The sequence below is a fragment of the Dermacentor variabilis genome, chromosome 1 (assembly GCF_050947875.1).
Source record: "Dermacentor variabilis isolate Ectoservices chromosome 1, ASM5094787v1, whole genome shotgun sequence".
NCBI classification, from domain to species: Eukaryota; Metazoa; Arthropoda; class Arachnida; order Ixodida; family Ixodidae; genus Dermacentor; species Dermacentor variabilis.
The window spans coordinates 87,673,898-87,697,468 of NC_134568.1; the positions used below are offsets into that span (position 1 = coordinate 87,673,898).

The 23,571-nt window shown below is 44.3% G+C and overlaps 1 protein-coding gene across 2 annotated transcripts in view; it reads right to left on the reverse strand.

Moving 5' to 3' along the window:
• LOC142580196 (uncharacterized) overlaps positions 1-23,571 on the reverse strand; it is a 215,653-nt gene that overhangs the window by 179,333 nt on the left and 12,749 nt on the right. For both annotated transcript variants that reach the window (XM_075691081.1, XM_075691079.1), the window contains exons 3-4: positions 12,783-12,944; positions 12,239-12,299 (exon numbers count right to left, since the gene is read on the reverse strand). In XM_075691081.1, coding sequence (XP_075547196.1) covers positions 12,239-12,299; positions 12,783-12,944 — 223 coding nt within the window. The remainder of the gene's footprint in view (positions 1-12,238; positions 12,300-12,782; positions 12,945-23,571) is intronic.

Here is a 23,571-nt window from a genome sequence, read left to right on the forward strand (position 1 = left end):
AAAAAAAAAAGCCCTTTGCCATCCGATTTTCCGGGACTTTGTGCCGTGACCGCAGGTGCGAAACAGCATAATTGAAGCTACCGCCACCACCACCTTGATTATATTGACATCTCGGACTGGAGCTCTCGCAGGCTGATCTGCTGGCAGCCGTAGCCCCTACCGCGCTAATGCTAGGCCTAGATGGTTCGACATTCACTACCAAGCTTCCTGCTGTTGAGTGCAGTGTTTCAGAGTGCAGTTCTCAGGCACCCGCTCCTGCGACGTGCATTGCCGTCCCTCATGACAGAGTGACCGAGCACAGCGAAGCATGAAAGAGCGAACCTGGAGCACACCGGGGGATGAAAGGCGGCAATAGCAAAAAGAGCATGAGGAGGAAAGCAGAGGAGGAGGGTACAGCAGAACCATGAGGCGGAGAGCGGAGGAGCAGAGTGTGTCGAAAGCATGAGAAGCGTAGTGCCACGCATCATGGGCTCTGCAGCGATGATGGCTACAAGATGGCACTAGAGCAGCGCGCGTCAAATATATGGAAAAAAGCACTGCATGAGCAGAGGTCTACCTGCGGCGGCTGCTGTGAATCTCCCAATTAGCGAGGCAGTCGCGACACACTTCACTTCGTTTGCAACGTGCCGCATGAGACAGATTGTCTGCGCCAGCCAACACATCGCGAAACGAAAACATGTATAGAGCTGTGCTCCAATTTTGCATTAGGTATTATCATAATCATCGGTGAATTTTTTCAATGAAAGAATTCGCTGCTTTCTTCAGTAACAGTGTCCACTCCACTTTTGTTATTCTTGCCGATGGCTTTAAAGTGGGGAAGGCACGGCGCTTTGCATAATACCGGTTCCCAAATGCTCGCTTCGCCGCAATACAGCGATGTTCCGCAGTGAGCTTAAGCAATGTACTGCGGTGAAGCATATCAGGAGGGGAAAAGGGCCACTGACATCAGACACAGTACACATTCTTTAACTATACACACGTGCACCTGCCATCTCGTGTCACAGCACGAGTACCGAGACACTTGATAAGGGTGCTGGCGGGCCTTAAAAGATATTTCGGATGTTTGTGCGGCGATTTGAGCCCTTGGAGGCCGTAAAAGGCATGCATTAAATTTTTCGGACTTTTTCGTAGCCCCTAGAGTCCAGAAAATCAGACGTCGGCTGTATTCGATGTAAACGACCTTCCAATATTTAATTATTCTGAATACCGAATATTTTGTAACCTCTAACCAAAGTTAAAGATGAAATATTCGTTTCCCCATTTTTCAAAAAGAAAAAAAATCTTTTTTACATCATTTCATACATGCATGTAATGCTAATGCTATTCCCAACTAGACATTCAGTCAACTAAGGAGCTTCCCTGTTTTGTAAAGAAAGGGGAAAAAAATCAATGAAGAAAAGTTTTGTGCCCTTACACTCTGTGAAGAAGAATAACCAGTGAAGCTGTATTGGGATGACTATAATGACAACTAATTGATTTATATGGTTATTGTTATATTGATTGAATAAAGACACATACCTGAAACTTCATCATTTTACAGTCTATTTTGTCTCATTCATCACCACAGTGACCATAGTTTTGTGGTCGCTGTGGTACACCACGGTCGGTTGTACTGCTACACTAGACACATTCTTGCCAAAGGTTAAATCTATACATGACCGGTGATGCATGGTCGGCACACTAACGCCCGTGTAGCACTCAATTCCAAACTGTTCCAACAGGAAGAATACAATTCACTTGCCGTCAGGGTGCGGTAGGTCGACATTAAAGTGGACGATTTGTAGGTACACTATTGGGTTTTATTATGCTTTTCGACCCTCCAATGGGAACGAAGGAGCACCGCCATCCCATGTTTTCTATATATGGCCATGAAGGTTGTGCATCATGATGATGAATTTGTTTTATGGCGCAAGGGCCAATTATGACCAAGGAGTGCCAGGCTAGTGTTAATGAGTTTGCAGTGGATAGATGAATTCCGAGAGGTAGGTGTGACATGGCTGCAAAGGGGCCTAAAAGCGGTCTCTGTAAAGTGCGTAAAACGTATGTGTAATAAAATTATGGCAATGGCTAATGAGGAGTACTAAGGACAGGAAAGATACATTTTGAAAGAATGATGATAGATTAAAAGACATCAAGGCAAACGTTTGCAAGAACTATTGCATTAAGTGAGCCTTTGAAAGGCAAGGGCTTGGAGGCATATGCTGTACAAAACTTATCACAGCGGCATCCTCAGGAGAGGGGATGCAGAACAAATTTGTAGGGTTAACAACATTTAAGACAACATTGTTTAAGAAACTTAGGACTGCTCTGGTGTCAAAAACGCGGTTCTGGACCAAGAAACATTACGAGATGAAGGGGGATGTGCTACTGGTATGTCACAGGAAAGTGTTTCTGTGATTCGGCTTCCCGACACTCCAGGAGGATGTGGAGGATGGTGAGCCTTTCACATCTACCGCAGGTTGGTGGTTCATTTCCAGTCAGCAGAAAACTGTATGGCATATGCGTGTCCTATTCTGAGACGACAGAATAGGACATCTGTTCGTTGAGTTTTTGTCACGGAGGGCCAATAACCTAATTGTGGTTTAATTAAGTGAGGCTTATTACTTGTTTCGGCATACCATAAGCGCTGCCAGTGGTTTCTCAGTTTCTTTCGAAGAAAAGGCTTTGGATCTAAGGCAAGAGTAGCAGTTGCAGGATTGATAGCTTGCGATGCAATTGATGTGGCAATTTGGTCCGCCAGCATATTACCCTCAATGCCCCTATGTCCAGGTACCCAGCATATAATGACTTGCTGCTGAGACATGTACGATGTACAAATAACAGAATAAAGCTCGGTAAGTACAGGGTTCCGGTGTTTGCGCAGTGACATTAGGGCTTTTACGCAACTTAGAAAGTCCATGTATATACATAATGGCTTTGGCAGATTTGCTTTCTTGATTTGTTTAACAGTGGGCAGTATTGCATAAGCTTCTGCGGTGAAGATGCTTGTTTCTGGATGCAGCACATCAGATTCAGAGGACGGTGAAAACATGCTGGCATGCGACTAAGAAGCGTCAGTGTAAAACTCTATACACAAGTACTTCGAATGAAGTTCTAAGAAATGCATTCAAATATGTGCCTCTGGGGCATGTTACGTCACCTCTACAAATGATGTATCGCATTTTATGGGCTTCCACAGCCACGGTGGCAATGGCTTAGCTGGGACCATCAGGTTCTGCTAAGAATTGGAACTTCTATTTCCTCAGCAAGCTTTCTTACGCACAGAGAGAATGGTTCTCTAGCTGCAGGTCGATTATTGAAGAGCATTGCAGATGTCACATACTTTATGCTTACATAAGAGGAATGGTCATGGTTTGCGTTCACTTTCAGAAAGTACATGAAACTGGAGTACGGCCTCTGAAGATGAAGCGACCGCTCATTAGCTTCAACGTAGAGACTCTCTACAGGACTTGTCCTGAAGGCACCGGTCACCAAGCGGATACGTAGGTGGTGAACAGAGTCAAGCATGTTCAAGGTACTTGGACTGACAGAGTGATACACTATGGCCCCATAGTCTAAGTGTGTACGTATGAGAATTTTGTACACATTCATCAGACACTTCCTGTCACTGCCCCATGTTGTATGTGATAAAATTTTAAGAAGGTTCACTGTTTTTAGACATTTCTCTTTGAGGTGCTTTAAGCGTGGAATGAAGGTCAGTTTTAAAACTAATATGACGCCTAAAAATTTGTGTTGTGTGACAGCTGGTATGTGCTGTCCACGTAGTTCTACATTGGCCTCTGCAAATAATCCTCTTTTTGGTGTGAATGTAGGACACAGGAACTTTTAAGAGGATTCAGTTTAAAGCCGTTTTCTTCTGCCCATTTACACACTTTGTTCAAGCCAAGCTGGACATGTCGCTCATAAATAGCAAGGTTACATGACCTGAAACCTAACTATACGTCATCCACGTATACCAAATAAAACATACCCTGAGGTATAGATAAGCGCAAGGACTTAATTTTGATGATGAAGACGGTACAGCTTAAAATCCCTTTTTGCGGCGCCCCCAGTTTCTCATGTTAATGACCTGGATAAAGCATTGCCCACCCTAAGACGAAATGAACAGTGTGATAAGTAACTTTATAATTACATTAAGCATAATCCCTCGAATACCCATTTCTGAGAGGCCTCACAAAATCCCATATCTCCAAGTTGAGTCATAAGCCTTTTCCATGTCTAATAAAACATAAAGAAAGAACTGCTCATGGATAAAGTGTCGCGAATGTTTGCCTCCATGCGCACGAGTTGGTCAATAGTTGACCAACCCTCTCTGAAGCCGCACTGATAAGGGTCGAGCATTTTCTTCGGTTCAAGGAAATGTAAAAGACGACGATTTATCATTTTCTCTAAGAGTTTGCATAAGCAACCTGTGAGTGCTATTGGAAAGTAACTTGAAAGGTCGGATGGGTCTTTGCCTTGTTTCAAGACCGGTACTACGATAGTGTCTTTCTGTAAGGATGGAAGGTGTCCAGCAGCCCAAATAGAGTTGAAAAGTGCCAGAAGTGTAATCTGTGTGTCAGTGTGCAGGTTTTTAATCATGTCATACACGGTTCTGTCAACTCCCGGTGCAGAGCTCATACACATGCTCAACGCAGCTCTGAGCTCAGCAATATTAAAAGGTCAGCTGTACGGTAAATTTGGTCAGCATTTATTGTTAATTGGCTTAAGTTCTGCTATTTGCTTATATTTAAGGAATGATTCTGAGTAGTTTATGGAGCTTGATACACGCACAAAGTGTATGCCAAGGGCATCGACCTCGTTTTCCAAGGTATTTCCTTGGTCATCTATCAAAGGTAATGGGTTGATCTGCTGTCCTTATAGCCTTCTCAGCCCATTCCATTTCACAGTTGGGACAGTGGAGTGCGCCATTACAGTTATCTGAAGTGTGATCGTGGACACCGCATTTTGTGCAGGTTTGTCGGCCCCGACAGCTTTATGAACCGTGGCCATACCTCCGGCACTTGAAACATCTCCAAGGGTTCGGTATGTATGGTTGGACTCGGACTTTAGTGTATTGCGTTTGTGATGTTTCTGGCAGCATACTGGATGCAAAGGTAACGATCAGATGTTCAGGAGGTATTTTTGTTCCAATTTGATTACAATTCTCTTTACTATGGTGACATTCTGTTCCTTCCAACCTTCTAGGAGCTCTCTCTCGCTCAGATACAACAGGTCACTGTCAAAAATTACTCCTTTGCTTGTGTTCATGGATCGATGCGGAGTCACTGTGATGCTTACATTACCGAAGGAGACCAGATTTGGGAGCTTGTCATGCTGTTTATCACGGAGTCGCCGCTAGCCACCTTTGTGACTTTGTAGTCTGGGCCAATTGATTCAGCAAGACATTCTGCAACTGTGAAAGGTGAAATCATTCCAACTGTCTTTTCAGGATATTTACTATGAATTATGTGAAATCGTCGGAAGGTTTGTTTTGGTTGGCCAAAAAACTGCAACTAGTTTTCGGTGCATCCTTTTTTGTTAAGAGGGCGATCAGGCAGACGGGGGAAGGACGATAAATCCATACATATTTAATTTCAGTGGCCATGCTAGCCACCCTCCGTCGAGCCCAACGAGGGGACTCTACAAGATCCGAAGGAAACACAGACGCCAGATGTACATAGCCGCTATAAACTAATATAACAGACCCAAGGTTGGATAAATTACACCAGGTTAACCTTTGCTGCAGTGATCCCCAAATGGAGCGTCTGTGCCCACTGCCTCACCATGCAAGCAGCCAGCGGCGGAGCGTAAACAAACTTGACCGCACTCCGCAATGCCGACATGTCTAGGGGACAAATGGATACAAGATGTGCTAAGAAGCCTCCTCTGTATTGCCTAGGCAGAGTCACATATTCATGGTGCAAAGACCCCCAGATTTTCTCTCTCGTACCCGCTCTTACTCGCGCTTGCGCAGAAACTTCGAGCGCCGCGAGAAACGCCACGCCCCGCTGTACCTACTAGCAATTATAAAGATGCTTCCCGGTGGAGACACTTGCGACGTCACACGAAGAGGTTCGCTCAACTGCATGGTCAGGTTCTTGCACTTTTTTGCTTATTTAAAGGGATAGTGAATAAAAAATTTGTCGCCGAGATTTCTGTCTCCAGTGATAGCTGTCGCACCGAGAGCGACCAAAACAACACTCTTTCTGAGGAGAAGTGAGCGAAAAGTAATTATTTTAGTAAATATTTCTCAAATCACAGCACCTACCGGCCTCCTCCGAAAGCTCTGGCAAAACCGGATATCACGTCACGCTTACCCACCTCGAGGCCCATTGCGAGCGATCGTCCACACTGAGCGCGCGAAGGGGCGAGTTGACGTTTGCAGCAACGCGCTTTCTTTGTTCGACCGTCCTATTCGTACCGCTTCCTCGTGTGAGCTGTTCGAAAATCTCGTCTTTGATCTCGTGGATTTGTGGTTTGATGTGTGGAGCAGCCGTGTCAACGCCGCAAAATGCCGAGGGTCTGCTGTGCGCATGTGAAAACGGCAGGCATCGGTAGTCTTTTTCTCGCGTACTTGTTCTCGCTGTAGTTTTGCGCACAGGTGCCGTTTGACCGTAATTTGTCGTTTGTACGACGTTCTGAGCCAAATGTTTGGCCGATTCTGCCAGAATAAATCGAAATCCGCATCGTCTGAAGCGACGGCTGACGAAAAAAAATTCGCCGACATGAGACTGGTGGCGCCATCTCGTGTGCACCAAGGGAAGGAGTGCTCGGCTGCGATGAAACAACGGGACGCTGAAACCGCTGCGCATGTACTCGTTCACTCCGTGAATAACAAGACGTTCCTTGCTTACAGAGGCGCATTTCAGTCACTGCACATGCCTGGCTCCAATCCTCACCCGTTGCTTCATCGCATCTATTCTCAAAACAGCTACTTGCGCGCATCAAGCACCTGCCGCGCGAGAGTCGGCAGCCGACTGTTATGCTCACGCCGCCGGCCACACCTGCTCCGATGGTGTAGGTACAGGGAGATCTACACGCGCAGTGGCGTAGCAACAGGGGGGGCCGGGGGGCCGGGGGGCCGTGGGCCCCGGGTGCAAGGGGCCTGTGGAGGGGGGGGGGTGTCATATACGTCTGAAGACACCCTTTCCGCCGGCTACACCGGGGGGGGGGGGGGGGGGGGGGGGTGACAGAAGACCTATGGGCCCCGGGTGCCAGACGACCTAGCTACGCCACTGTACACGCGTCAATATCTTCAACGATTTCTACGTTTTTTTTTTTTTTGTACAGTGTGTACTCACGGCACCTGTATTGTGCATTGATGGCTTTCATGTTTTACGCGCTAGCAGCTACCCATCCAAGCAGGCGGAGCAAGCCGCTTTGCGCAGAACGCAGAGTAAATTCCTTACGTCGCCTGACATTGCATAGCCTGAGGCATAAGCGTCCTCGCTCTGTTGAAGCCAAACATGGCAAAGCGTTTGCGTTAGTGAATCACGCTGGGCGCACCGCCTCGGATGCAACACTGTCAATGAGGCGTGCGCCTCTCGTCCCGCTAACTCATTCGTGACAGGTGCGAGCTTGCGATCCGAGCCGCAGGAACCGCGTTTAAATCTGGTTTCCACCTATGATGCCGCCCATGATCTCTCGAGGCGAACGCGTGTACACGGAATGCACAGTGTAAACACCACTTTGCTGGTTCAGACTCTCTCGGCACCGCGGAGGGGGACTGCTGCGGCGGGTCGTCGTCAATTTCGCTTGACGACGCGGACGGATCGTAGGCATACGCCTTTATCGTTCGTGGTCGTTCAGTAGGCCGCTCATCCAAGTCGGAGTCATAAGTTCCGCTCATGCTATCGCTCTCACTAGAACTTTGCATTTTGCACTGCGCAGCGCGAGGAAAACAAAACTGCGCAGCCGGCCAGCTCGTTCCGCGGCTGCTGAGGGTAGGTGTGACGTCAGATTCGCCGGCTTGTTGGCGGGAGCGCTTTGCGAGTGACGCGGTGGCCGCTCATAGAGAGTCAAAAATAAAGCCATCCGCTCAAAAGTAACCCGAATAATGACTATATACTATAGCAATCGTGTCTTAGGAATGCAGTTGTGGGGTTTTCTCTATATTCTTCGATTTTTATTCTGTATCCCTTTAAAGGTATTTGCAAATTTGCATAACAATTCTACTATCAGACGCGTGACAGGGGGGTCTTGGAAACCTAAATATTCTATTACCTTGACATGGTTGAAAAAATCGCCAGGGTTGTACTTTACCTTAGTTAGCAAGTGAATGTTTACAAGTTGATACAGCTGATAAAAGGGCTATCGTTACTTCGAATGGCTGTTTGCTAATTTACTATCACAATCGATGCTTTGCCTTTCTGGCAAAATTGCGAATTTTTTTATATATATTTCTTTTTTGTTCTTGCAAATACAGTTCCGCTGATTGATCAATACCTGCCAACCTGTTAAAATTAAATTTTGTTAAAATCCTGCGGCACAGCAAAGAAGAGGGGGTAAAGGGGGAAATTATATGCATTTAAAACAAATTTAACCTGAGCACAGACCTTTTATAGGATAAATACACACTATGAAAAAAAAAATTACCTTTAGATGCAGCACACAAGCAGCAAAAATTAAACAGCGGAAACTCGGCAACTTTGATGTCGCCGATTTTGTCTGCTTTAGGAACTTGTCTGAATAAACTTGCTTGAAGCAAGTGCCACTGTAAGTATGGTAGGAGATTGATGAAACTTTATTGCAAACAGAATTTACCTTTTCATACAACTTAACACAACATTCATAAAATTGTAGAACAAGCCAAACTTTGTAAACTTTTTAAAAATTTGGGGGAGTTGGCAGGTATGACTATGATGATTTCAGTAACGAAACAAGGAAACAGCACATCACCAGATGCACATGCTGCATTCCCTGAAGGAGATAAGTATGGAACTACAGCACCACACTGTTTCAATTGGACGGAAACATGACGAGACTATCCAAATAATTAATTGCTTTGCATAAATCAAAATAACAGATTTCTAGGCTGCCTAAAAATGAGGCATTCTTAGTGAATGACTGGAAATTATTGAGCAGTACTTATCTGCTCCTGCATATGCTCAGGAACTGGTGCCTCTGCACAACTACCCCACCTCTACTGCAGCAGTTTTGTTCAGAAGTCTCCACTTGCATTGATATTTGTCCCATAAGACTTCAATTATTGTTGCTAACACTTATATTTGCATAGAAATGAATAATCAATGATTTTGGATAATGAAACTTCAAATTGAGAACAAATTGAACAGCTAAGACTATTCCTAAGAATTAAAGATATTCTACAAGGTGTCCCACAGGGCTCTATACCTGGACCTTTGTTATTTAACCCTTTAAGGGTCTATTTTTTTCACCATATGTGACCGCCCAGAGTCGATTTCTTTTTATTGCAGATTCTGATTCTCCTTAGGGACTTATTTCGAAAAAAAATTACCGTAATTTTTCTAGGGTGACCATAAAGTGAGAAAAAAATATTTTGCGTTGGTATATATGCAGTGCTCTTTATTCATGAATAACAACAATAAAAAAGGAAATAAACTTATCAGAATTAAAAATTTGATGCATTTTTATGCACATAGTTCAAGGCTTTCAAAATCAGCACACGAAAATATTTCGCAAGCATCAAATGTTCTTGCTCTTACACTAATACTTATGTCCATGGCGTAATCGAACTGCGTAGGTGCGTGCACTCAAGAAAACTGTTTGGTTCTGTGCCCATCAAAGAAAGCAACAGTGTGACAAACTTCCGCTAATCTTCATCTTATCGCCAACCAGAGGCAATTAGTTTTTGCAAGTGTCCAAAAAAAAATTGGCTGAAGGCTTAGCTTGGTTAAACCTGGAAGATTGCGAAAGCAATACCCTTGGCTGCGTCTTGGTTCGGCTGATGGTGTGTACATGGTTGCCCTTTGTTAAACTTATGGCTATACATCATCCGACATAGCGCAAGGCAGCGCGCCGACCACTTCGAGGAGCCGAGCTGTAGCCCCATTTATCCTCCTAGCGTGACGTCACACCAGCAAGCGCCCTCTCTCGGTAGCGCCGCAGCAGCAGCGCGCAAGGCTTCGCCTGCACCATCGATGCCACGAGCTGGGTCTCACGGTCTGGCGTGACGTCACACAGTCACGTGACGTGCAGCTGTGTAAGGAGGCGCCACGACCACTGATGGGCCAAAAGTGCGAGCAGTATTGCTTTCGCAATAAAAATGCAGTGGAAAAGCATGCACGACAGTATCCTTCCTATGTGCACCCCTGTGAGCACTAAATGAACCAGAGACAGCTGGTCGCCCTTTGAGCGCAAAAAAACTGTTTAGTTGTGTGCCAATCAAAAAAGTAACACGTGTGACAAACTTCTACTAATCTTTATCGCCAACCAGCTAGGGCAATTTGTTTTCGTGAGTCTTAAAAAAAAACAAGAAAATAAACGGAAACGCACGCACAGCGGCATCCTTCCTATGCGCAACCCTGTGAGCACTAAACGAGCGAGAAACAAGTGGTTGCCCTTTGAGCGATTAGGAACGAGATAGCCATCAGTTTCGAAAGCACAAAAAGCCGAAACTACCCGCGAAACAAAATCCACACGGTCGCCCGCGTGCTCGCACGCCAATGCGCGAGCGGTAGTATATAGTCGCGCGGGAGCAAACTAGCGCTAAAATGAACCATGCAACGAAAACGGAGAGAGGGAGGCGCACGCAAAAAATTCCCTGTATCCCCACATAGTGACAGCACGTAACAGAAAAGAAAAAGTTAGGAAATTGGCGCGCTTTTTAAATGTACAGACGGCGCCGTAAATATACGGCATCGACCATTTTCTAACTTGTTCACGGCGCCGTATATTGACGTCATTGACCGTCAAAGTGTTAACCTATACATCAATTATCTTTCTTACATACCAAATGCTCAAAGTTTAATCATATACACTGATGACACAAATCTGTTTTTCACAGACAAGTCATTGGAAATGTTGCAGATTTCAATAAATAGCTATTTAAATCTTCTGTTTTCATGATTACACAGCAACAAATTGCAATTAAATGTCACTAAAACTAAATATATAATATTTGCACATATTAACAAACCGATGAATATTAAGTTAACAATATGGTTTCGAGACATACCAATAGAAAAAGTAGACGTTCATAAGTTTCTGGGTATCTGGTTTAAAGGTGATATGTCCTGGAAGACATACGCGGAAAAATTGTCAGTCGAATTTAGCAAAATCATGGGACGTTTCAAAAGAATCAGGGATCTGATTCCACTTTGGCTTAAAAAGGTATTATATTACTCCATGTTTTATTCACGACTTACATATTGTTTACTTGTATGGGGTACAACATATTCACAAAATTATCGAGATTGATAGTCTTACAAAAAGGAGCCCTCAGATATTTCGAAAATTACCAGGGTAGGCTTCAAGATTTGAGAATGCATACTCTATTCATTAAACACACTATGCTGAAAGCAAACCAGATATACTATTATAGGTTATTGCAACATATAAAAGCTAACAAACTGTATGAATCAAAATCATCTGAATCAAAATCTCACTATTGCCTATGCAAGGAAACTAGGGAAACTCCAAAGTCTCGAACAATTTATGGCAGACAGCATTTGAATCACCAGGTTTCTCAATTATTAAATCACCTAAATTTACCTGATTACAGTAAATTACCCAAGAAATCCATGAAAATGCAAATTATAGCAAATGAAATGCAATATAGATGATTTGTATATTTGAGCATTTTACACTGTAACACATTGTTATGGATTTTTTTTTGGAATTCAATAATACAATTGATTTATGTTTAGTGCATTACTTATTTTTCTCACTTGGGAAATTGTATCTACCGATTCACAGTCAATCTGTATTACGATTTTATAATGTATTTTTTTTATTTTGTGCTACTAATCTTAAATTTTATTTGAATGATATGTTTACCTCCGTACTGCACATGTAACATTGATTTTATATTATGTCCCCAATGTATTTCATATTATGTACCACAGTGCTGAATGCGAACAGGAGGGGGAGCCATTTGTCAGGCCTTTGTATCCTTTTGCTCCTGTTCCCGTCTCTGTAATAGAAGCAAATAAACCTTCACCTTCAGCTATCTTTATTCGAAATTTTGAATATTTGTGTACCCCTAGAAAATTTTATTTCTTCAGTTGCATGAACTGGCCTTTTATTTTCTGCTCATAAGTCAATAGAGTGTACTTACCTTCTGTGTCAAGAAAAATAAGGGAAAGTTGTTGCCCTGATGGTAATTGTACTTTCAGAGGCTGCAAAAGAAAGAATTAGTAGTAGTAGTGATAATAATAATAGTAATAATAATAAGACAAGCACAAACAATTCAGCCAATTTTAGAATATTTATAAAGAGTCAAACACATTGGAAGGGAACAACATGACTTTCGAAGAGAAAAATACATCTTGAGAATTTTGCTTATATTTATAAAGAATAAAACACATTGGACGGAAGCAACATGACTTTCAAACAAAAAAATACATATTGAGAATTTTGCTGTTATAGCTATTTTTCATCTGATTCAACTGCCCCCTTTGAACCTGCAACATCAAGTTTGCGAGGTTCGAATACAGGGTTTAAAGTCTGACTATGGTGGGCAAATTTTTCTATAGTGTTAACAAATAGCAACCTTGCAATTACAAAAAGGTCAATGCATATTTCTCCATAAAAACTGACACGCATCTCAACAGTGCCAACCAAAAGCACATCCCAAAGAGTAATGAAGAAAGGAACTGCACCTCTCCCCACATCCAGATGCCCATTGTTTCAGGCCGAACAGAAGGGCCAATGCCAAATCCTTTAGTCTTCCCCATAAGTTGGTTCATCAGAAAAGATTTGCCAGAATGGAACTTTCCCACGACACCAATGGTAGCTACAGGACCTTTGATCTTCGAGATAGCCTGAAAGCAAATAACATGGGCATTAATAATGCACAATTATTTACCATCCGACAGAGACTGACTAAATAAGGCACAATCCAGTCAGATTTCCATACTTCTCAGCAGTGTCTCAATGCTAGAAGGTTCTTCTTGTTTAAAGAAGACCTCCCGTGACGCAGAAACACTTCAAATTTGCGCAGAGGAATGTCATCACAGGATTGAGCTTGTGGAATGTATATCATAACTACAACTATGTAGTATGGCATATCTCAAAGCCTTTAAAAGAAATAAAAGGCGCTTGATGATTATGTAAATATTAATGAAACCAAAAAGTGCAATAGTTACCATAATTGAATAAAACTTTACTATTTCTTTGAGCTAGACAAACTGTTTTGACAGACGTGTGGTCCATCAAGGTGAATCATTATAATATATGAAGTCCTGTCTGACCTTCCATAAGAATCCGTTTGCGGACCATTACGTTTCCTTATATATATATATATATATCAGTAAACATGCTAAGTGTGCATCTATACTCTGTGTCACAATAAGTTGGCAGCACAGTCAGGGCTACAAGCCTTGGCACACCATTTGGGGGTGCACGCTAGAACATAGTTCAGGAACTGTCGTGCACTGTTTGGCTTCCACAGCAAAGTATTCTATTCATGACCATTTGTTGCTGCTTCTGAGATCGTTTTTTGATTTCTTGGCGCTTAATAAAACATGTTGTACTAGCTGTACATGGTCTCCGGGCTGTTGCAGCGTGAGAGGCGACAAGCCACAGGCACTGCTAGATCTCAAAAGATGTTAACCCGATAGCGTTAAGAAGCCCATATTTGAGAAAACCCGGCATCGGGGTCCAGCATCCGGCGTCATTTCGACAAAGAGAATTTTGAACAACCCATACCCACATGCAAGTAATTTACTGAAATAATTGAATTTCTCAAGCTAAAATACATGGAAAAATTGTAAACTATGACTTACACACAACCTACAGACATGATAGCTCTCGGATTCTAATTTGACTATACGCAAAAACATAATTCTGTTATGCGAAAACTCAAAGAAACCCCTTTTCCAGAGTTTCTACTATTCACAGACCAGCCGTGGAACCCGCCATTTGCGCGTGCCAGCGCGTGGGTGTCTTAGGGGCCACGAAGCGGCGCGCTCGGTTCCTTGCAATGCCTCCAGCTGGCCCTCCCCTCAGTCTCATTGCGGCCCACGCGAGAGGCCGCGTTTCGACCACAAAGCCCGGCTTTGTGCATAGCGTATGTGGCCAGCATTTCCCGGTAAACCTTACGGTTACATACGCTCCAGTTACCGGGAAGTGTGAGAAACAGTCAGGAATCTTTGTATGCTACCATGTTCCACTCTTAAAGGTGAAGCTTAAAGGGACCCTGAAACGGTTTTAACGATTTTCTACAAACGTACAGAGTCGTTAGAGTAGGTCCTTCTGATAATTGATTGACACATCTAAGTGCCCCGCGTAAAGCGTGTAATTTATTATAAGGTTTTAAAAATGCACATCGCTGCCGATCGCAGCACACTGCTCGGCGAATTTTAAGCCGCCCCTACCCATATGACCGAAATCACCCATACGACGTCAGTGGGGCGAGCTATCCGATTGGCTGACAAGGGCGCGTGATCGATAATTTTTACAACTTTATGGTAAACTAATGATCTTCGTAATAGTTGGAATGTTAGTTAATTTGTTTTTATGAAGAGAAAGTAAAATAAAGAGAATGCACAAGAATAATTTGTCAGTACACTTAAGCACTTCCGGCACACAGCAAGTGTCGTCTGCTTGTGTTACAACGTACTCCATTTTAACGAGAGCTCCGCGGTCAGAGTCGGTCTCAGTCTTTTCGCGAGCACTATGATTCGACTTTGTTGCCTTGTAGACTGCAAACGTAGCGACTGGCAATATGTCAAGCTGCGACATCGTGTCCCACTGCAAGGCAGCGTACGAGCGAACTGGCTGCTGCGCATCGGGCTGCCGCTATCCCATCGGCGCCAGGATTTGCGCGTTTGTGGCCGTCACTTTTTACACCGGAAGATTACTAACGCAATAGCGTTTCGAGAGTCCGGTATTAGGGCAAACGCAAGAGCAAGGGGACAGAGTCTGGCCGCTTAACTGTGCCGTAACGGGATCAGCCATGAGATGAGCAGAAGGGCAAATGTGAATGGTCTGCACGGTGCAGCCACCTGGTGGCACAAAGCTCAACCATACACAGTAGCAGCAACGAAGTGTATTCTTCTTTGCTGCTGGTGTGTATTTTTGGCAGGAGTGTAAACATCAACACGTTTTTATAAATGTTTAAGATGTTTTACACTTGGTTAGAGTAATGTTAGCGCTTTGTTTGGCTGGTTAAGTGCTGCGCCAACAAGTGTATGGACCGTGCAGACCGATCAGGCCGCTCACGTACGTCTACGCTAACGTTCCTTCATCAGCTTGAGTTCATGCCTCCAGTCATTTGCCGAAATGACCAGCTTGCCTGTGGTTACCGGAATACAAAACACGTTCGGCGCTACGACAGAATGCTCGCAACGCACGCTGCTTCGATAGCTATCGCTTGGGGTCGACGGCCAAGCGGCTAGCGGAGAGGTCTCGCGCGGGCGGGAGCGGGCTCTAAAACAACCGGAAGTGGAAGATGTGACGTCGCATCGTGACGCTAAACCAGTGAAGGCGGAGCTTAGCCCCACTCGCTCGGCGAACGAGTTGAGGAGGAAAAGCATGGCTAGGGAGGAGGGTAACTTTTAATCGCTTGTAGCTCCATTAATACCTAACGCTTCACTTAAATTGTGGTGCGAATGTTCTACTTAAGCTGTACCCTACGCGTCTACAAAATTTGTCCTAACCGTTTCAGGGGCCCTTTAAGTGTCCTCCAAATTTTTACCCTTTTCATGGAGCAGTTTGTTCTACAGAAACAAGATGGCGCTTTTGGGGGTGCATCACACGAGGCCTCGGCTGCAGCACGCTAACACGAAACCATTACTGCTTCTACCTTATTTCTGTGCGGTCAGCAGTCGAAAATGCAACTAAGTTTTCACTAACGCAGTGTGCTCCAATCATGTTGGATTGAATCATGTGGATTGGAGATGTCTGCAGTATTTGGCTGCAAAAATAGTGACTGGAATATTAAGGAATGGAATGAATCTGTGCAGCCACGTTTGCTTACCGCTACTGCAACTGTCTCTACGTGCATGTTACTGACACTTCGAGATGTATGGCTTTCCTCAAAGATACAGAAACTTGCTCACCCACCAGAATTGTATCGCTAACCATCAAAGAAAGGGCTTCAGCCTTGGAATGTCGGCAAGGGTGAGTACCGCTCGTTAAACAATGACAGAGGGAGTAGCACCGCTTCCTCTCGTAGTAAGTTTTGCGCACAGTATCTACACACATCTAGCCCAACTGGCCCGAAAACACACCCACTCTATTGCCAACGTGTCAAGAATAAGTGATTAAGCGCACACTTGAATACATGCGCACTATACATGTACACATAATAAATGATGGACTACACCAATAGCGCACGAATGGTCGAAGCTGAGCGTTTTGTGACGGTCCACAAGAGTAAGCGAGTTAACAGGGATAATACATCTTTGCTACAAGGTATTACAATGTACAAAACAGCTACGTTTCAAGCCTTGTGCGCAGCAAGAACAAATCTATCGGAACTGAGCACATCTGCAAGTTATTAGGCAGAAAATAATCAGGTAGTGACCGCACTGAGAAAATTTACAGAGCCAGATATGTGACAAGCCGCTGCTTCAAAATATTTGCCAAATGAAGAACGAAGAGCACCACACACTAATTCCAATCCAATTCATGAGCGGAAAGTTTGGATAGCTTGGAATACATATTTAGCACGGCTTTTAGAACAAGCAGAATCTACGCTGCTCGCGCCGCTTGGATATAGCTTAATCAGCTCCAAAAGTATTTTTGCATGCTCTATGAAGCTGTGGCCAAAGCTTCATGTCGTCCACCCAGACACCATCTACGATATCTCTCGAAACAGGTTTGTTAAGTCACACCTGCATCATACACATCCATTGTAAATGCGGAGACAACGGAGACAGTTAAGGCAAGCAATGGACGCGTCACCACGTGATCAAATGTGGCAGCACCCATGGCATCGTCACAAAAAGGGTCAATAGATTATGAATGTTTGCTTGTACATTGATGGCACCAGGTGACTGATTTTCCATACATGAAGTGTGTAATGTATGTAGAGTTCTGAAGTTTGTGAGTGCACAGCTTTTATGCAATTTAAACATGATGTGTGGAAACAGCAAATGACTACTACTCAAGATGCAGCAACAGAAACGTTGGCTGTATTATACAGCAAAAAGAAAGTTCATTGCACCTGAAATCGAGCATGGCATACTCACCAATCAATGAAAAAAATAATAAAGAAAATAAATGACAGCACGTATATCCATGCACACAGCCATGGACACCTTTCATCTAGCATACTAATGAACTATCAAAATGGCACACATAATTCCCACAAGGAACAAAAACACCGAATGCAAGCACAAAAGGACTTTGGTTAAACATTCTGAAGTACAGCTAGAAAACAACACTTGTAGAGATGATGGGTGATCGGTTGGTGATGATGGTTCTTTCGTTAGAATTTGACAGAAGATCAGTGAACTCGTGGCTCATTTCGCATGTCTTGATTGGTTAGAAGAGGCAAAAAGCACAAACAAAATCTTATCATATGCATTGACTGTTAGCCTTTTTTCCTTTTCCCCTCAATGCACTTCCCCTTGTTGATAGGCAGGGCCACTGTCAAATTCACAGCACTACCTCCATTGAACGTCGGGTTGTTTAGCAATCACCAATCACCTCTACGAATTCGAGGTCTTAATAACCTGGGAATGATGTTGACCAGAGCTTTTTGATGTTGCAAAGACAAAAGAAATCCGGCAGAACCTATCTTAAGAAGACTACCAAAGTTAGTGTAATTAGCATTCACGCAATGTGGCGACCACGTAGCGACACACCGTATTGACTACGACACCTTTAATCTGTAGTGGTCTTCCCGAGATTTGAAGTGCTTTGGCTATATGTGACATACACCATCTCTGTGATTGGCCCGCTTTGTCATGACCATCGCTCACCAAGGTTATATCACGACAGTACATTGAGGACCGTAAGCCACCGGCGCATGCAGAGGTAACGAAGAAATTGCGAAGAAGGAATGACGTCGATAGAACGACAAAGACATTACGAGGACAATGGTATGACGACGTTGGGATGATTCTGAAGTGATGATCATAAATAACCACGACACGATTACAATGCCATGACGACAGTGACATAATCATGATTGAATGACTATAGCACAATTATGGGCGTGGTACTTAGGTCGGCGACGATAATGAGGAACATCCTATCCTCTACGCCAGCCGTAAACTAACTGTAAGAGAAGAAGCCTACAGCGCTTCTAAGAAGGAATGTGCTTGTTTAGTTTGGGCAGCCCAGAAGTTGTAACTTGTACGGAGCGAGGTTCATCTTCGAGCACGACCACTGTCCTCTGACGTGGCTCAATCAAATGTCACACAAAAATGGCAGCTTGCTCCGATGGAGCCTCACTCTCCAAGAGTACATCTTCTCCGTTAGATATAAAAAGGGAAAGTTGCATAGCAATGAGGATGGCTCGAGCAGGCTAATTTGAATTCTGCGTTTAGGGATCCCGCCTAAATTTAGGGGGTTTTATTGTTTTGTTAAGCCAAGAAGATCCCCTCTCATTTAGCAGGACTCCACCCATGACTGCTCAATTTGTCAGCACGAAATTGCTTCAAAAATTGGCGTAGCAAAATGCAGAATTTGTTGTTTCTGCACTTATGTTTTCTTTGAAGCCTAGTGGGTCCCAAGTAAGATCCAAGATAGGCCATGTCGGCACAGAGCTGTGTTGTGAGGTTCGCTTTGCAGTTGCCTGTCCTTGTTGGATGTTTTGGGGCGGTGTCATCATTTCACAGCTGGTCGCTACAAGCCAAGGCATCCCCCTTGCCACCAGCCATTCTCTTCCTGCCCAGCGGTTATCAGCACTGGCCCGTCAAGATTTTCCGGACCATGGAGGAGCTGTTACAAACGGCTTGCAAGGGTACCGACCTACAAAATTTTCCCAGCCAGCTGCTGCTGCGGGGGTGGCGAGCTTCCCAGAAGCGACTGGGGAACCCTTCCTCACCTGCTGTGGCGACTCGTTTTGTAGGGGCGACGATGTGCCGCATCAACACCCCCTCGGCGCCGCTATGACTAAACGCGATCGGCGGACCAAGTATTGTTGATGATGTTTGAGGTGTAATGGCGCAAGGGCCAGGTATGGCCAAAGAGCGCCATGCTAGTGGTAATGATTTTGTAGTGGTCTGATGGGTTCTGTGAATTTAATGTGACGTGGCTGTAAAGGGGCCTAAAAGAGTTGGTGTAAATTGCGTAAGAACTACACGTAATAAAATTATGGCAATGATTAATGACGTGTACTATGATCACTAAAATGCATTAAGAAAGAATGATGCATTATATAAAATATGCGATATGCTAAAATTGTCTAAGAGCACTACTGCCTCGCCAGAGCCCTTGAAACGCAAGGGCCGAGAGGCATGTTCTATACGAAATAGCTATCACAGCGGCATCCTCTGGAGAGAGGAGACGCTACGAACGTATGGGGCTAATTACATGTAACACAACATCTTTCAGGAAGCCTAGGACTGCGTTGGTGTCAAAGAGCGGTTCTGGGCCAAGTAATATTACAGGATGAAGGGGAATGTGCTGCCGATATGCTAAGGGAAAATGTTTCTTTCTGTCAGATTCGGCTTTCTGACACTCCAGGAGGACGTGGAGGACGGTCAGTTTCTCCCCGCATCTCCCACAGGTTGGAGGCTCATTTCCAGTGAGTAAAGGATTATGTGTGCCAAATGTGTGTCCTATTCTTAGACGACAGAATAGGACATCTGTTCGGCGTGATTTTGTTGCAGAAGGCCAGAACCCTAATTGTGGCTTTATTACGTGCAGCTTATTATTTGTTTCCATGTCCCACAAGCGTTGCCTGTAGTTCTGCAGTTTCCTGCGCAAGAAGGGCCTCAGATCTGTGACAGGGACTACAGCGGTAGGATTAACAGAATACGATGCAATTGATGTGGCCATCTGGTCCGCCAGAATGTTACCTTTGATGCCCCTATGACCCGGCACCCAGCATATGATGACAGGCTGGTTACATATATACGCTTTACATAGGACGGAATATAGTTCATTGATTACTGGATTTGTGTGCTTACAAAATGACATCAAAGCCTTCACAGCGCTTAGGGAGTCCGTATATATAACAGATTTTTTTAGTTTTGTTTTCCTTATATGCTTTACAGCGACAATAGTGCGTAGGCCTCAACCGTAAAGATGCTTGTTTCCGGAAGCAGTACATCGGATTCCGAGAAGGATGGGCCGACGGCTGCATAGGACACGCCCTCGCGTGACTTCGATGCGTCAGTGTAGAACTCCGTGCAGGAGTGTTTGTATTGGAGTTCCCAGAAATGCACTTGGATTTCAATCTCTGGAGCGTGTTTTGTAACTTGCATGAAAGATATATCGCATTGTATCATCTGCCACTCCCAAGGAGGTAGCAGCTTAGCTGGGGGCATTAGGCAATGTTTGAGGATTGGGACATCCATTTCAACACTAAGCTCCCTCACACGAAGTGAAAAGGGCTGTCTTACAGAGGAACGATTACGAAAGACTGTATCGTATGTCATATCGTTAACGGTATTAAAACACGGATGTTGAGGATTAGAGTGGACTTTCAGGAAATATGTTTGGCTGATGTATGTTCTCTGCAGATGGAGTGACCACTCATTTGATTCTACATACAAACTTTCAATGGGACTTGTTCTGAAAGCGCCAGTGGCCAGTCGGATTCCTAAATGGTGAACCGGATCTAGCATCTTTAGCGCGTTCGGGGCTGCAGAATGGTAAATCACGGCACCATAGTCCAATCGTGATCGAATGAGGCTTTTGTGAAGATTCATCAAACATTTTCTGTCGCTGCCCCATGTTGTATGGGATAAATTTTCAGTAAGTTCATTGCTTTTAAGCATTTCACCTTGAGATACTTTATGTGTGGAATAAATGTTAGTTTAGAGTCAAGTATGATACCTAAGAACTTGTGCTCTTTGTTCACAGGGATTTGCTGGCCATACATTTCGATATTGGGATCTGCAACGAGCCCTCTCTTTCTTGTGAAAAGCACACAAGAACTTTTCTTTGGGTTCACTTTAAATCCGTTTTCGTCTGCCCATTTAGATACTTTGTTCAAGCCCTGTTGTACTTGCCTCTCACACACTGCAAGGTTGCAGGATTTGAAACCTATTTGTATGTCATCTACGTAAACAGAATAAAAAATGGCTGGCGGTAATGAAGCACGAAGGGTGTTCATTTTCCGATAAAGAGCGTGCAGCTAAGCACACCTCCTTGAGGTACACCATTTTCTTGTATAAAAGGTCGCGACAATACATTGCCGATTTTCACGCGGAAGGTACGTTTGGACAGAGCTTTCTATTATGTTTAGCATATTTCCACGGATGCCCATCCCCGACAAGTCTCGCAAGATCCCGTATCGCCACGTCGTGTCGTACGCCTTCTCCATATCGAGGAATATCGATAAGAAGAACTGTTTATGTACAAATGCATTGCGGATATTTCGTTCAATGCGTACAAGATGATCAGTTGTGGACCGCCCTTCTCTGAATCCACACTGATAGGGATCAAGCATATTGTTCAGTTCGAGGAAATGTATTAGTCTACGATTAATCATTTTTTCAAATAGCTTACAAAGACAACTTGTAAGAGCTATCGGGCGATAACTTGCCGCCAAGGAAGGGTCTTTACCCAGCTTCAAGACGGGAATAACAATACCTTCCTTCCATGAGGATGGGAGGTATCCGGCAGCCTAGATAGAGTTGAAAAGTGCCAGAAGTGTCATTTGTGTGTCTTCGTGTAAGTTCTTAATCATGTCATAGATGATTCTATCAGCTCCCGGTGCAGAGCTTCTACATGTGCTCAATGCAGCTTTAAGCTCGGCAATATTAAAAGGACAGTTATATGGTTCATCCGGACGGAATTCACGATCAAGTGTCTTAAGTTCAGCTAATTGTTTATATTTGAGGAATGATTTTGTGTAATGTGTGGAGCCTGATCCATGTTCAAAGTGTTCGCCCAGAGCGTTTGCCTGGTCCTCCAAGGTAGTCCCTTGGTCGTCCACTAAGGGCAGAGGGTGGATTTGTTGCCCCTTTATCTTTCTTACGCCATTCCATACTTTGAACTCTTGGGTGTAGGAAGTGATGCCCGAGAGAAAACTCTCCCAGCTAGCCCTCCTTGCCTGTCTCCGTGTGCGCCTTCCTTGTGACTTTGCCAGTTTAAATTCTATTAGGTTTTCTGCAGTCGGGGAGCGACGCAGCAAACCCCACGCTTTGTTTTGTTTCTTTCGTGCCACTCCGCACTGTTCATTCCACCAGGGTATCCGTCTTTTACAAGAGAGATGCTGTGTTTGGGGAATGAACTTTTCAGCTGCGTCAATTATAAAACAAGTAAAATATGCTACTGCATTATCTATATTAAAATCAGTGATAAGATCTCGTGATAAGTAAGTTGCTTCCTTAAAATCATTCCATTCGGCGGAGGCTAGTTTCCACCGGGGTGTATGTAGGGGGCATTCATGTTGAGGCATTGAATTTAACATTACAGGGAAGTGGTCACTTCCATAGGGATCTTTTATTACATGCCATTGCAAGTCCGGGAAAATTGAAGCTGAGCCAATAGACAGGTCTATTGATGAATATGAATTATTATGAATATTAAAATAAGTTGGCTCCTTCTTGTTGAAGAGGCATGCACCGGAGTTCACAAGAAAATTTTCAATGAAATGACCTCTCGCGTCACATCGCGAGTCTCCCCACACGGTGTGGTGGGCATTAAAATCACCTGCGAGTATGTAAGGGTCCGGAAGCTGGTCAATTAGGTTATAAAAATCACTTTTTTTTAGATGAAAATTAGGGGGTATGTATAAGCAACATACAGTGATCAATTTATTAAAAAGAACTGCCCGAATTGACACTGCCTCAAGGGGCGTCTTAAGGGCGACATGGTGACAAGCTACGGACTTGTCTACAACTATTGCTACACCGCCAGACAAGGTGTTCGCCTCATTGCGGTCCAAAGAACGTTTGTGTGCATTTAAGATGTGTCTCCTGAACACACAGCACCTTTGGGTTATGTTTGTGTAAGAGTTCTTTAATGTCATCGAGGTTGTGGATAAGACCTCTAACGTTCAAGTGTATTATTTGTGTAGCCATATTGTTTGTGTTTTTATGCTGTGTGTCAAGAGGAGTCAAGCTAGAGAAATGACTTAAGGAGCCTTTTCAGGCCCCGTGGTTATGGTACGGGTTTTGTCTATTTTGAGGCGGTCGCGAGACTCGCGCCGCTCCCGAGGTGCTTGATGCGCCTTCTGGCTTAGGGTTGTGTCCATCGACTCTTGGGAGCCACTGGACTTCCGCTCACACGAGCGGGGTGTTTTCACCGTAGGCCTTGCCTCGAAAAGCAGGGCCTTGGAGGCCACCAACCCAGAGGTCGATGGGCCCTCCTTCAGGG